The sequence below is a fragment of the Oncorhynchus gorbuscha genome, linkage group LG22, assembly GCF_021184085.1.
Source record: "Oncorhynchus gorbuscha isolate QuinsamMale2020 ecotype Even-year linkage group LG22, OgorEven_v1.0, whole genome shotgun sequence".
NCBI classification, from domain to species: Eukaryota; Metazoa; Chordata; class Actinopteri; order Salmoniformes; family Salmonidae; genus Oncorhynchus; species Oncorhynchus gorbuscha.
In genome coordinates this window covers 6,440,090-6,453,710 of record NC_060194.1, presented here as the reverse complement: position 1 = coordinate 6,453,710, position 13,621 = coordinate 6,440,090, and the positions used below count along the sequence as shown (strand labels likewise).

The 13,621-nt window shown below is 42.1% G+C and overlaps 2 protein-coding genes across 4 annotated transcripts in view; one reads left to right on the top strand and one right to left on the bottom strand.

Moving 5' to 3' along the window:
- The window catches only part of LOC124010189, a 70,301-nt gene extending 68,178 nt beyond the window's left edge, over positions 1 to 2,123 (bottom strand). For all 3 annotated transcript variants that reach the window (XM_046322589.1, XM_046322591.1, XM_046322590.1), the window contains exons 1-5: positions 1,983 to 2,123; positions 1,658 to 1,708; positions 1,234 to 1,400; positions 905 to 975; positions 254 to 419 (exon numbers count right to left, since the gene is read on the bottom strand). In XM_046322589.1, the coding sequence (XP_046178545.1) occupies positions 254 to 419; positions 905 to 975; positions 1,234 to 1,400; positions 1,658 to 1,708; positions 1,983 to 2,046 (519 nt within the window). In that variant the 5' untranslated portion in view covers positions 2,047 to 2,123. The remainder of the gene's footprint in view (positions 1 to 253; positions 420 to 904; positions 976 to 1,233; positions 1,401 to 1,657; positions 1,709 to 1,982) is intronic.
- Positions 2,124 to 5,672: 3,549 nt separating this feature from the next.
- Positions 5,673 to 12,132, top strand: LOC124010191 (Krueppel-like factor 9). The gene is made up of 2 exons (XM_046322594.1): positions 5,673 to 6,525; positions 8,124 to 12,132. Exons 1-2 carry the CDS (start codon positions 6,036 to 6,038, stop codon positions 8,375 to 8,377), a joined length of 744 nt encoding a protein of 247 aa, XP_046178550.1. The 5' UTR covers positions 5,673 to 6,035; the 3' UTR covers positions 8,378 to 12,132.
- The last annotated feature ends 1,489 nt before the right edge of the window (positions 12,133 to 13,621 follow it).

Here is a 13,621-nt window from a genome sequence, read left to right as displayed (position 1 = left end):
GTTCCAGCCCAGCTGTGACACACTTGATCCAAATAATTAATGAATCATGGTATTCAATGCAGATCATAATTACTTAGTTAACTGGGTTAGTGCTGGGCTGGAACAAAAGCCTGCACCCACAGTAGCCGTGCAGAACAGACTCTGGACACCACTGCAACATGTCGTCCTCCTACTGCAAATACTAACCTAAGTGTTTCATGCATGGCCTATCCTGCTATTACTCATATTGGGAGACGAATCATTCCCCCCTCACCTCCTTCACTACTTCCTGCTTCTCGGCGGTGCGGGAGGTCTGGAGCATGCTCAGTAGAGCTCTCTTGATGTTCAGAGTCCACAGCTGCTCCCCCTCCTGTGGACAGAGGGCCGTGACCTTTCCCCCCTGGAGGGAGAACTTGAGGCGACTCCTCTCCAGCGACTCCCTGTGATAGTAACCAAAACACCAGATGAGACCCCCAGGACCTCAAGACCCCCAGGACCCCTAGACACATGAATGGTGTTGTCGGAGCAGAGTATCACATTCTCAGGAATAACAATCTGGAATGATCTGGGACTAATGTGCTTGTATCATTTCTGCACTATTGTGCTATCAAATCATGCATTGTTGTGGAGCATTTGTATTTTTGCAACTCAAATCATCCATTATCAATCATGATTTGATAGCAGAAACACTTAAGAAATTATCGATGTGCACATTGTAATATGCCAACTTTTTTGTAATATGCCAACTTTAATTTGGTCTAAGACGCAAAAGGTACGAAGAATAAGCAAAACACATGAAATTTTTGGGGAAACTCGCACATAAGCAAGGGAAAGAAAGATCACACACATGTAAAAAAGAAAATACACACAAAACACACATAAAACGCACAATGCAAGCAATTTTGATGCTGTGATTTCAGATTACCTCAAACTCTTTAGGCGTTGCACAGAATGTTCCTTCTGGGGAGAAAGACGCTTTATCTGTGGATTCCTGATCTACAGGGAGCGTAGAAAAGAACATCACTAAAAAGTCCCACATCATATTCATTTCCCATTTTTAAAAATGATATTCAACGCTGGAAATGGGGAGGAACCAGGGGGAACTGGAGTTCCCATTTATTTTTTACATGTCAACATTTTAAAACAGCATTTTAAGGTGAATTCAAAGGATTTTACATTGGTGGATTTGCAGAGTGACTTTTTTCAACGACATCAAAAATCACCATATTGGCGTCACTTTTCTGCATATCTGACCTGCATCATAAGGTGACACTTGGAAATCACGTCAATGTCCACCACACAGTCGAGAGCCAGTCCATTTCTACCTGAGGTAGAGCCTTGTAGAGTCGTGGTTATCGTCGAGCTGTACCTGTACGTGTATCTCACCCCTCTCTGGTACGACTTGTCAGGGGATGAGGAAGCTGTAACCAGCAAATCATATACCTATTTTGAATCATCATTATCTGGTAACACTTTAAAATAACTTTCATGTATAATCCATTATAAATGATTTATATTATAAAGGTTTACATATCATGACATAATTATTTATTCATAGTTTACTAAGGCTTTTGATCTATTGTCCAATCATGGAAAACATTGTGACTATATCAGAAAATATACATTTACTTCAGCTTGGAATAAGATAGGGAATTATCACTCAATTATTTGCTCTCACCAATGCATTCTGGGCGGCAGAGTTGTTGATCCATCTGAAGGCAATTACCTACTGCAGAAAAACATCAAAATCGCAACATCTACACACAAAACCCTTCGAACAAGCCTGAAAACTCACTGACAGTCTCCAACATAACTTTTAATTCACTCCATACCCATGTCTAACTTCTAATGAATTCGCTCATGTTCTCCGCTGTCAAAAAGGACCATCAGTTACTGTCCATTATTCACCTGATAAGCCCGGTCAGTTATCCCTGTCTGAAACGAGAACCAGCTATGTGAATAAGTCAAATCACAAATCCAGTCACAAACCATAGAGAGCTTACTGTGTAGTAAAATGAGAGCTGTGAAGATGAGAGAGCATAATAATCCAAGCTGAGGCACGGCCATAGCAGTCTCAAGTCACTGCAGCAGCCCAGGCTTCCAAGACTCCACATGTAAGTAGTTGGGCTGAAGAACAGTCACTGTTCTCTCGCACAGCCAGTGAATGCCTATGCTTGTGCCTGTCCCTGCTGCCACAGTGACCCGCACTGCTCAAAACATCCAATCAGGAAATACCTTCCAGCCTGGAGCTACAAACATACCACTGAGCCAATCACTTGACATAACATTGGGCCCCCAATCAATGCAACGCCTCTCTATGGTATATAAAACCCCCATATGGCGAAAGACGGGTTCCAGACAGAAAAGCACAACACACTTTGGGATTTAAACGTTTTATATCTGTTGTTTTCTGGTGAGAATCAACAATGTTATGGCAGTTTGGTTGTCAAAATGTTGCAAATACGATACAGTAGACTTATTCTCTGTGAGTCTTACAGCAATGCACTTTTGTCCTCATAACCCACGCATTACATAAATGACTTAAATGTAAATGTAAATGTAAGTAAGCAAGGGTTGCCCATGTTTATTATGGGGTTCATTAGGATCCCCGTCATTAGGATCGCCCATCCTAATGAACCCCATAATAAACATGGGCAACCCTTGCTGACTTACAATGTAATGTGTGGGTTATGAGGACAAAAGTGCTGTACATAAAGGTCTATCCGATTAATCTTATTGCCTATATGCCCTATTATAAGTCTATTACAGCATGATATCCACTATTATGAAGGTCAGATTTGCTTTAGTGAGTAATTATTGTGTGACAGATGGCTTCACAAACAGACAGCCAGAGAACATGGGCTGTGACTGGGTTATGTGAAGCTACAGTATATATGATGGGTGTCATTGGCTGAAGTAGAGGGACATCTAGTGTCCTTGTCTTGCCTCATCTCTTAGGTAATAGACCTCAAATAGAATAGGGACATTCTCAGATGAATTGAAAGAGGAACCGAAAACATTGATCATTTTTGACAGCGTATAAATGATGATCTACGATGGATGGAATTAAGAAAAAAAAGCATCATACATTTGCATGGTTGTTGAAATACCAATATCATAGAGTATTCATGTACTCTATGTACACTGAACAAAAATCTAAACACATCATGCAACAACTTCAATGATTTTACTGAGTTGCAGTTCATAGAAGCAAAACAGTCCATTTAAATAAATAAATTAGGCCCTAATGTATGGATTTCACATGACTGGGCAATGGGGCGCAGCCATGGGTGGGCCTGGAAGGGGACAGGCCCACCCATTGGGGAGCCAGCCACAGCCAATCAGATGACATTTTTCCACACAAAAGGGCTTTATTACAGACAGAAATACTCCTCCTCAGCACCCCTCAAACAGAGACAAAGTGGAGTCGCAATTCAACGGGTCAGACATGAGATGTATGTGGCAGGGTCTACAGACAATCACGGATTACAAAGAGAAAACCAGCCACTTCGTGTACACCGACATCTTGCTCCCAGACAAGCTAAATACCTTCTTCGCCCGCTTCAAGGATAACACAGTGTCAACGACGCAGCCCGCTCCCAAGGCCTGTGGGCTCTCGTTCTCCGTGGCTGACATGAGTGAGACAACTAAGTGTGTTAACCCTCGCAAGGCTGTCGGGCCAAGATGGCATCCCTAGCCGCGTCCTCGGAGCATAAGCAGACCAGCTGGCATGTTAACGGACATATTCAATCTCTCCCTGTCCCAATCTGCTGTCCCCACTTGCTTCAAGATGTCCACCATTGTTTCTGTAATCAAGAAAGCAAAGGTAACTGAACAAAAAATGACAATCGCCCTGTAGCACTCACTTCTGTTATCATGAAATGCTTTGAGAGGATAGTTAAGGATCATATCACCTCTACCTTACCTGACACCCTAGCCCACTTCAATTTGCTTACTGCCACAATAGATCCACAGACAATGCAATCACCATCACACTGCCCTATCCCATCTGGACAATAGGAATAAGAACGTCAGAATGCTGTTCAATGACTATAGCTCAGCCTTCAACACCATAGTACCCTCCAAGCTCATCATTAAGCTCAGGTTCTGAACCCCGCCCTGTGCAACTGGGTCCAGAACTTCCTGAAGGGCCGCCCCCAGGTGGTGCCAGAGCCCTGGGAGTGTGGTACCAGGAAAATAACCTCTCACTCAATGTTGACAATTTTTTTTTTATTTTACCTTTATTTTACTAGGCAAGTCAGTTAAGAACAAATTCTTATTTTCAATGACGGCCTAGTTCAGGGGCAGAACGACAGATTTTGTACCTTGTCAGCTCGGGGATTTGAACTTGCAACCTTTCGGTTACTAAAATGAAACAGGCTGATCGTAGACTTCAGGAAACAGCAGAGGGAGCATGCCCCTATCCACATTGACAGGACCGCAGTAGAGCACATGGAAAGCTTCAAGTTCCTTCGCGTATTTTTTTCTTTTATTTGACCTTTATTTAACTAGGAAAGTCAGTTAAGAACAAATTCATATTTACAATGCCGGACTACACCCGCCAAACCCTAACCCGGACGACGCTGGGCTAATTGTGTGCCACCCTACACTTCACAGATGATCTGAAATGGTCCACTCACACAGACAGTGTGACGAAGAAGGCACAACAGCGCCTCTTCAATCCCAGGAGGTTGAAGAAATTTGGCTTGGCACCTAAAACCCTCACAAACTTTTAGAGATGCAAAATTGAGAGCATCTTGTCGGCTGTATCACCACCTGGTACGGCAACTGTCTGCACAACGCATCACCGGGGGAAAACTGCCTGCCCTCCAGGACACCTACAGCACCCGATGTCACAGGAAGGCCAAAAATATAATCAAGGACAACAACCGCCTGAGCCACTGCCTGTTCACCCCGCTATCATCCAGAAGGCGAGGTCAGTACAGGTGCATCAAAGCTAGGACAGAGAGATTGAAAAACAGCTTCTATCTTAAGTCCATCAGACTGTTAAATAGCCATCAGTAGGCGGCTTTCACCCGGTTACGTAACCCTGCACCTTAGAGGCTGCTGCCTATATACATAGACTTGAAATCACTGGCCACTTTAATAATGGAACACAAGTCACTTTAATGTTTACATATTTTTGCTTTACTCATCTCATACGTCTATACTGGTTTCTATTCTACTATATTTTTGTCAATGCCACTTGACATTGCTCATCCTAATATTTATATATTCCTTAATTCCATTATTTTACTTTTAGGTTTGTGTGTATTGTGTGTATTATTGTGAATTGTTAGATGTTAATTCAATGTTGGAGCTAGAAACACAAGCATTTCGCTACGTCGCTCTGGATAAGAGCGTCTGCTAAATGACTTAAATGTAATGTAATGTAATGTAATGTAATAACACCTGCTAAACATGTAATGTGACCAATAAAATTTGATTTGAACACCTAGGGTAGGTGATGATTCAGGGGAATATGACAAGCCCTAATTTGCAATAAAGCCTAAGTCATTATGTTGGATTTTATAATGTACATCTGATGGTGGGGGTGAGTTGGCGGTGTGCCCAATGATGTGGGCTGGTGTGGATAAAATGCCAGGGCCGAATTCATGCTCCAGTCCGCCACTGGCTATGGCTCCCCCCATCAACTCAGCCACCACTCCACGCTGTTTGTATCGGTCGTTTGCTTCAACCACGCCCGCCGTTCACGTCAGTCCGTAACGTAAGTTTGTGCGTGGTGCTCTGTACAGGGGGGCGTAGGTTTGACCGGCTTTCCAGAGGCAGACACAATGAACCGTCGGACGATGTAAAGCACGCATGTGGGCTGAAGGCACGGGCAAGTTTGGGCAGTATATATTCTTATTTTGTTTTATATAATTGGATGTTTTCGAGCATACGTATCAGACTTTGACGGTATAGGGATAGCTAGAAAGGTCGGTCCAACGAGTTAGTCTGCTAAAAACGAGGTCGACATCTCTGGCTCGTCCGCTCCGAAAACAAGACGGAATTTTACAAGATAAAGGACTTGCTAAAGTCAACGATAAAACATTATGTCGATGATGGACTATTCCGATTACTTCGCCGCCGAATGTCTGGTGTCGATATCTAGCGGTCCCGTCTTACACCGACCCACCCCAGTTGCAGCCCAGCCCCCTCCCCAGGCCCTTCTTCCTGGGGAGCCTGAAGGGTCGAACGAGGACAGGGAGGTGCGCGAGACGATGAGACTCGAGGGGGCCAACATGATGAAGGTGGCCGGGATCCTCACGGACCTCCACAGTAAATTCCGGCCCATGTCGGCCTACTCGGAAAGCAGCAACTCCTCGTGTGGGGAGAGCGGCTACACCACGTTGTCTGACTCAACTACCCCTACCATGACCCCCTCTGCTACTCCAATTCCTGGACAGTACAATGCCACTCAGCAACAGTGGGGAGGAGGAGCGCCTCGGTCCCCAGTAAAACGACACCAGTGCACTTTCGACGGCTGTGACAGAGTTTATGGGAAATCGTCTCATCTGAAAGCCCATATCAGAACCCATACAGGTACAATTATGTAGCTAGCTCTAACTGTAAAAATAAAAATGTTTTGGGCATGTAATCTGAACAAACAACCCTTTACTATCCAAGTTGTTCCAGAACTTCTAGTTTGGCCATACTCACTAAACACTCCTCCTTTTAGTGTCACTCTCCTCTCTACATATATATCACATTTTTCCCCCTGAAGAAAGGTGTTTTTCGTCACAGGGATATATACTGTACATTGGGGTGGCTGTCGTTTACCCGCGAGTTTGTACAATACTCTCCGAAAGAGGGAAAAACTCTCCAACCAGAGGGCTCATAACAAAGAAGTAAACGAACAAAAGAATGGGGCTGGACGAAAAAGCATAGTGACTAGTGACGAACGTGTAGGCTAGATTTGCATACGACGAGTGAGTTCGAGAGAGAGAAACGTAGCGTTCGGGGGCGTTTGCGCAGGCACCGTGGTTCTTTTAGCTCGAGCTGACAACTCGTTTAATCCCACCTCGCGTCAATGTGGCCATTGGGTGCGAGTCAGGTTTTTGTATGAAAAACGCCGTTTTCTTTGTTGGAAACCACCCACGTCTGTCATTGTTTTCCACGTCAAAGTTGTATGTTTAGCGCTGTTACTTTGTGTACATGCATCAGGTGTCCGCACGGTCTTGAGGTTCAGGGGTCAGTGAAATAACAGGCGCAGATGGATTAGAAGAGGAAATCGTATTGAAAAGAACAAGTCGTCGGGGAACGCCCACAAAACGGGAGTGGGTTGAGGGGTAGGGATCCCTCCTAGCACAGACCGAGTTGGGCGTGTTGCGAAACGCTGGTCCTCTTTGCGGTCTTGAATATAGCCCCTGGCACCCCCTCGTTTGACTCCTATTACTCAATTACGGCACTGTTCTAGGGCCACGAAATAGCCTTACAGACGTCACCTTGGGGTTATCATTTTAACTAACGTTAATAGTCAACGTAAAAAGTGTCCTCACCCCTCCTCAAACCATTTTACTGTAGGTTATTAGCCTGGCTATTACCCATTTGTGAATAATGGTAGTTTGGGAATGCCTGCTTTAAATGAACATTTTCACACTTTTAATGTGGATAATTCAACGCTATTTCACAACTTTGTGTCAAGTTAATCACTTGAAAACAAGGCAGCCCTTTTGAAGGTTTCACATTTCTGAACCCAGTTCGAGCCTTTCCTAGGAGACGTGGAGGTGTTGAGGGAGGCCTCTTCTATGGCCGCCCACCATATGTTGGAGGTAGCCTACCATATGAGTGTCAATATCTATTGCGGTCTACATTTCGCATTCACTTTTTTAAATTTCACTCTTCACTACCCATATGAACCATAACCGGATAGATTAAAGTTTTTCGTTTCAAAATAGGTTGATTTCCTTGCATTAAAAAAGGGTGCTGATAATATTGTGAACTTTTTTAAACTAAATTGGTGGGTACATAAGGGTCTCCCATGAATTTACCTTACTACCAACCTCTGTGTTTCTACCTTAATGGCTTGTGTAAGTGATTGGCACAAGCAGGGCAATGCTTGACCCCCAGTCTGACTGGACTCAGTATTTTGATTCAAATGTTTGGTGTAGACCTAGACTCTTTCTGTCTTCCTTCACCAGGTGAACGACCCTTTCCCTGCACCTGGTCCGACTGTGAGAAGAAATTTGCCCGCTCTGACGAGCTGGCTCGCCACATGCGCACCCACACGGGCGAGAAGCGCTTCCTGTGCCCACTGTGCGACAAGCGCTTCATGCGAAGCGACCATCTCATCAAGCACGCCCGCCGCCACCCCGACTTCCAGCCGTCCATGCTGGGCCGTAAGAGCTCGTCCTCTGGGGGCCAGGGGGTGTCCAGCCCCGCCACGGGCCAGTAGTGTGGAGGGGTCAGTGGGTTCACTCCCACATCTAGGGCTGGGATCAGCAAGGGTCACAGGGCAATCAGATCCACGAGCCAGGCCCCAGCCTGTCCACCACTCATCACAAACAGGACCTGGATGGGGTTGCATTCACCACCACCCGCCCTCGATGGACGAAGACGACACTACTCTCAATGCCTCAACACAACCTCAATTCTCTCCAACCCTTTCCCCGAAAAGCACTCGCGCATGCAGGGACTTGTCAATGTCTTTAGTCCGCTGTCTCCGCACGCAGCAGCCAAATGTTTTCCTCCTTTCTCGGTTTATGTTAAGGAGATGGCGCTACACGTTTTTTTTTTTTTTTACTGTGCCCGTTTTTTCTTTGTTGGCGCCATTTTAGTGATATTTAGCTAGAGGCGTGTCGAGGTCGAGTGGAAGGGGAGCCGCGTTGCCGATCCCACAGCCACAGTTTTAGAGGTTGCACATTCCCATGTGTTTTTGTCGTATGAGTTTTTGTCGCTCAAATAAATTTAGTTGGCTTTAGGTCTTTTATTTATTTTTGCAATATTGTATTTACTGCATTATTATCATTTAAAGCTTCACTTTCATAGTAATGATGATGAAATGGTTTAAACCGCTCAAGACTAGCAGTTTGCAGGCCATCCTTATTAATTCTAGATCAACTGTTTGTTTTTGTTTCCACCATCCATGAAAGGTTGACACATGATACATGTCGTATTGTGTCGGATACTGATGCAAGTGCTTTAAGCTTCTATTGTAGAGAATATCCTTAAATTCTATTAGAGGAAGTAATGCTTGTGATGAATTGTAGTCCTTATATTAGGGGTGACGGAGTATACGCTTGGATAGGATAGCGCTGCTTGTGAGTGTGCGTAAGAGAGCGTGTGTCTGTCTCTATTTCCTTTATGTTAGAGAAAGAGAAGACACTTTCTACTATTTCCACTGTCTGTCCAGCAAATGGACATTCTTACTTTGTCTCAGTGAACAACACTTCAGGAAACTCAGAAAGCCTTAAACAATTTCATACCTTTTTTTTTCTCCCTTTTTAATTTTTTTTTACCATGTTTACAGTTTGAATCAATTCTACAGGTTTACTCCGACTCGTCGACACGTCACAAATACACATATGCAATATGACACTTTTTCTTACAGGTTTTATGAACGCTACTTGGCTAATTTGTGTGATAGGTATTCACTGTGTTAATATGCTTCTACAATTGAACACTGTGGAATTTGATAAAGATACACGTTATCTCATTATATTTATTATAACCAATGGTTAGTAAGCCACATTTGTCCAAGTGCTTTAGGAAGTGCTATAAAGGATGGATTGGGGGTTTATTACTTGTATTATTACGTGTATTTTTGTTTGTTTGCTGGTCATTCCGGTCCTCTCTCATCATATCTGGCTTTTCTCAGACACGATAACACTGTACCCTGTGCTCTCAGAGCCCTGTTTAAAAACGGTCATTTCCTCCACGGAAAGATTGCAATTGCATGACTAAGGCACCTCCTCGTAGAGACCCTCCGATGTCTTCCTTCTCTCATGTCTCCACTAACAGACTGACTTTAATTGTTCATTTTTGCTGCGTTATTCGAACACTGTTCGTTCCATTGTAATGGGATGTATTCAACTTTTTAAGTTGGAACGCTTTTGCCATTTGTACACGTTTTCACAAGTTATTACAATCTGACAGCTGATGGTAACTGCTGGCAGTTATCTCAAACACACATGGACTATATAACTTCAAAGGCACAATATTACTTGGATACTTCTATGTTTTTGAATGAATTGTGAATGTCTCCATGGATCTCGTCATTTTCTGACATGGTGACTAAGCAAGTCTGCCTCGTCAAAATGATTATTTCACATACGAGTAACAATAATTTACCTCACAATTTGTTTTGTGTAATATTTATCTTCCCTTGGAAAGTAGTTGGATCAAAATGCTTCTAAAGCCAATCGAGCCTTCGGTTTGAACTTCTTCTGTTCTTCAATTGAAAACTACACTCTGCCAGAGAAAACGTCTCTTTAGTTTGTCTTGTCTATCTTCTTATGTATGCTGTGTGTACAGAGTTTTGATTGTGCTTAATATTTTTTAAATATTTTTTTCATAGTATTTTTTACTTACCCCAGGGTGTTCAGTAGTGCTGATCATCAGTTTTGGCATGCGCCTTATACAAATGTGCTGTTATGTATCACTACCCTGCACAATATTGAAGATTTCAATTTGGACCTACAACGTTAGATGTATCAATAGATGAGTTCTGTAACCTACATAAGAACTTCATAACCCATACATTTCATCAACTCCAATGTCAACGACCGCAAATTGATATCTCAGTTATGTCCCTATTTTCCGTTTAACATAGGGATTTATGAAATACTCATTACCTGCTTAATGTATGAGTTATGAAGTCCTTTATGTCGGTAATCCTTCACATAAAATTACCAATTAATCAATAGAGATTTGACAAACCACTTAAACTGGCTTTGGGGGGGACAAACAATCATATCTCTAACTATTTAATTCACTTCGCTGAACACCTAGGGCAAACGATGCCTATTGTTTCTCACCATACACCAATGAATAAATACAAATAGGCACAGCTGTATTGTGCATACAAAACCAATGTTTTTAGATTTTTTTTAAAGCTACGTTTTTACATGAATTAATTATTTAAGAAACGGCTTTATTACAGCTTTGTTTTACGTCGATGAGAGGAACTGTGGAAATAATTGAATACAGCTGCGACATGCTCTCTGATATTTATACTCTCAGGTGTCTTAAGAATTGAGCGCTGGAACTTCCATATTTCCTGTGCAACACCCACGTCTAAGCATGTGTTTCTATTATTTCGCTGATTTAATTTATTATGACTTATCATTTGTGTGGTTTCATTCTTTTTATCGCTCATTATTTTTTGTGATATGGAACAATGCTAATAATTTGGTTCCATTGTTTGCTTGATACAAAACTGCCAGTGCTTTTAAAAAAAATAATTAATAAATACAAACCTTAAGTTGAATGTTTTGGTTGTGTGGGTCATGTTCTTCTTAATAGGTGACTTAACAGATGCTATTAACTTGAAACTGTATTTAAATGTTCAGTTATACTTGACATACATTTATTGTTAAAGGGAAGGTTGTCTGAGATGGCATTTAAAGTAAGGAACATTTGATCAATCCCTTTTTGAAATGTATAATTCAAATGACAATATTACATTGGGTTTCTTACCCTGTAAGCAGTCTATAGACGAAGTATGATATGAAAGAAATGCATGCCTTGGTTGTTTACCTGGCCACTGCTAATTGATTTGCATCTGTGGCACAATGCAAAGCAATGGTTCCTATATTAGTATTGTTTACGCTTTGTCCAAATCATCTATAAGTAGTGCCGAGCGATTAACCGAATGTTCAGTTATTTTTCGCTTTTTACACAACTAATTCATGAACATTGGTTCACTTATTAGTATTCCATTTCTTTGTTTGTTTCTGTGAGCTCAATGCGCACATTGCACTGCAGTTTCTCTAGAAAGAAATCAGATCATGCCTGTACTGTGCAATGTAGTAGGAGTTGTAGTTTCCAACAGGCCAATGTTGTACATAGTTTAGCACAGCAAATGTGATCATTAACTACATTGAGCATAATCCACTGCGTGGCTATATGTCCGGTCTGTGAGGAGATACGTAGAGAGCAGTTGCCTTGTAAGATATTGGTATTCAGCAGTCATAAAAATATGCCTTATTTACTTCGAAGAACTGCTAAAGTAGTGATTTTGAGATGAGATGACTTGGAATGAAATAAGTCATCAAATAAAACAACTGAAATATGTGACTAAAGTACTGTGAATAACTGATGGTTAAAGTGATAAGCAATCATGTGACTTTTACTCATTTTTATTCTGTTATACAGCACTCAACCCACATATTGCATGATGCATTTTTTTTTTTTTAAATGATCGAAAAATCGTAATTCTTTAAAAAAAAATAAAGAACTAATTGCTCAGCACCATCTATAAGGAACTTCAATGAGTTACACAATACATTTTGGGATGATTGTTTATGACCTTAACCGTGGCCCCTGGCTCAGATTGTGGGGGCATAGAGCCTGGTAACAATGTGTGACTGTTTGGAACTTTCGACAGAGCCAATTTTGACTTTTGTGGCTGTGGAAGCTAGTGGCAACGGAGAGGGATCGAGCCTGCAATAGTTGCATTAGATGTGACTTCACAATATTATTTTGGGGAAGCCCAATTGATTCTGAGTTCGGGCATATAATGTTTATTTGTGAAAACTATTTCTAAGATGCGTAAGCCTACTTTCAGCTTTTCCAAATTCACTTCCTTGTTTAAATCGCTTGCGCTTTGAAGTCCACAATGTATGGGGGAGGTTGCGCTAGATGGTGATGCTCTGAGAGATCAGCCAATTCAATTTTTTTCTGAATGCTTAAACACCAACAGTGATTCTTGAAGCACTATCTCTGAAACCATTAACACTTGTAGCCAAAGCAATAACCAAGTGTGCCAAACTGAATGCACGTTCTCTGAAACCATTAACACTTGTAGCCAAAGCAATAACCAAGTGTGCCAAACTGAATGCACGTTCTCTGAAACCATTAACACTTGTAGCCAAAGCAATAACCAAGTGTGCCAAACTGAATGCACGTTCTCTGAAACCATTAACACCTGTAGCCAAAGCAATAACCAAGTGTGCCAAACTGAATGCACGTTCTTTGAAACCATTAACACTTGTAGCCAAAGTAATAACCAAGTGTGCCACACTGAATGCACGTTCTCTGAAACCATTAACACTTGTAGCCAAAGCAATAACCAAGTGTGCCAAACTGAATGCACGTTCTCTGAAACCATTAACACTTGTAGCCAAAGCAATAACCAAGTGTGCCAAACTGAATGCACGTTCTCTGAAACCATTAACACCTGTAGCCAAAGCAATAACCAAGTGTGCCAAACTGAATGCACGTTCTTTGAAACCATTAACACTTGTAGCCAAAGCAATAACCAAGTGTGCCACACTGAATGCACGTTCTCTGAAACCATTAACACTTGTAGCCAAAGCAATAACCAAGTGTGCCAAACTGAATGCACGTTCTCTGAAACCATTAACACTTGTAGCCAAAGCAATAACCAAGTGTGCCAAACTGAATGCACGTTCTCTGAAACCATTAACACTTGTAGCCAAAGCAATAACCAAGTGTGCCAAACTGAATGCACGTTCTC

What these genes read in the sequence shown, in the direction of transcription:
- LOC124010191 (XM_046322594.1), top strand. Translation starts at nt 6,036, where the DNA reads ATGTCGATGATGGACTATTCCGATTACTTCGCCGCCGAATGTCTGGTG. An exon ending in CCATATCAGAACCCATACAG is followed by an intron (nt 6,526 to 8,123) that starts GTACAATTATGT and finishes TTCCTTCACCAG; the next exon opens with GTGAACGACCCTTTCCCTGC.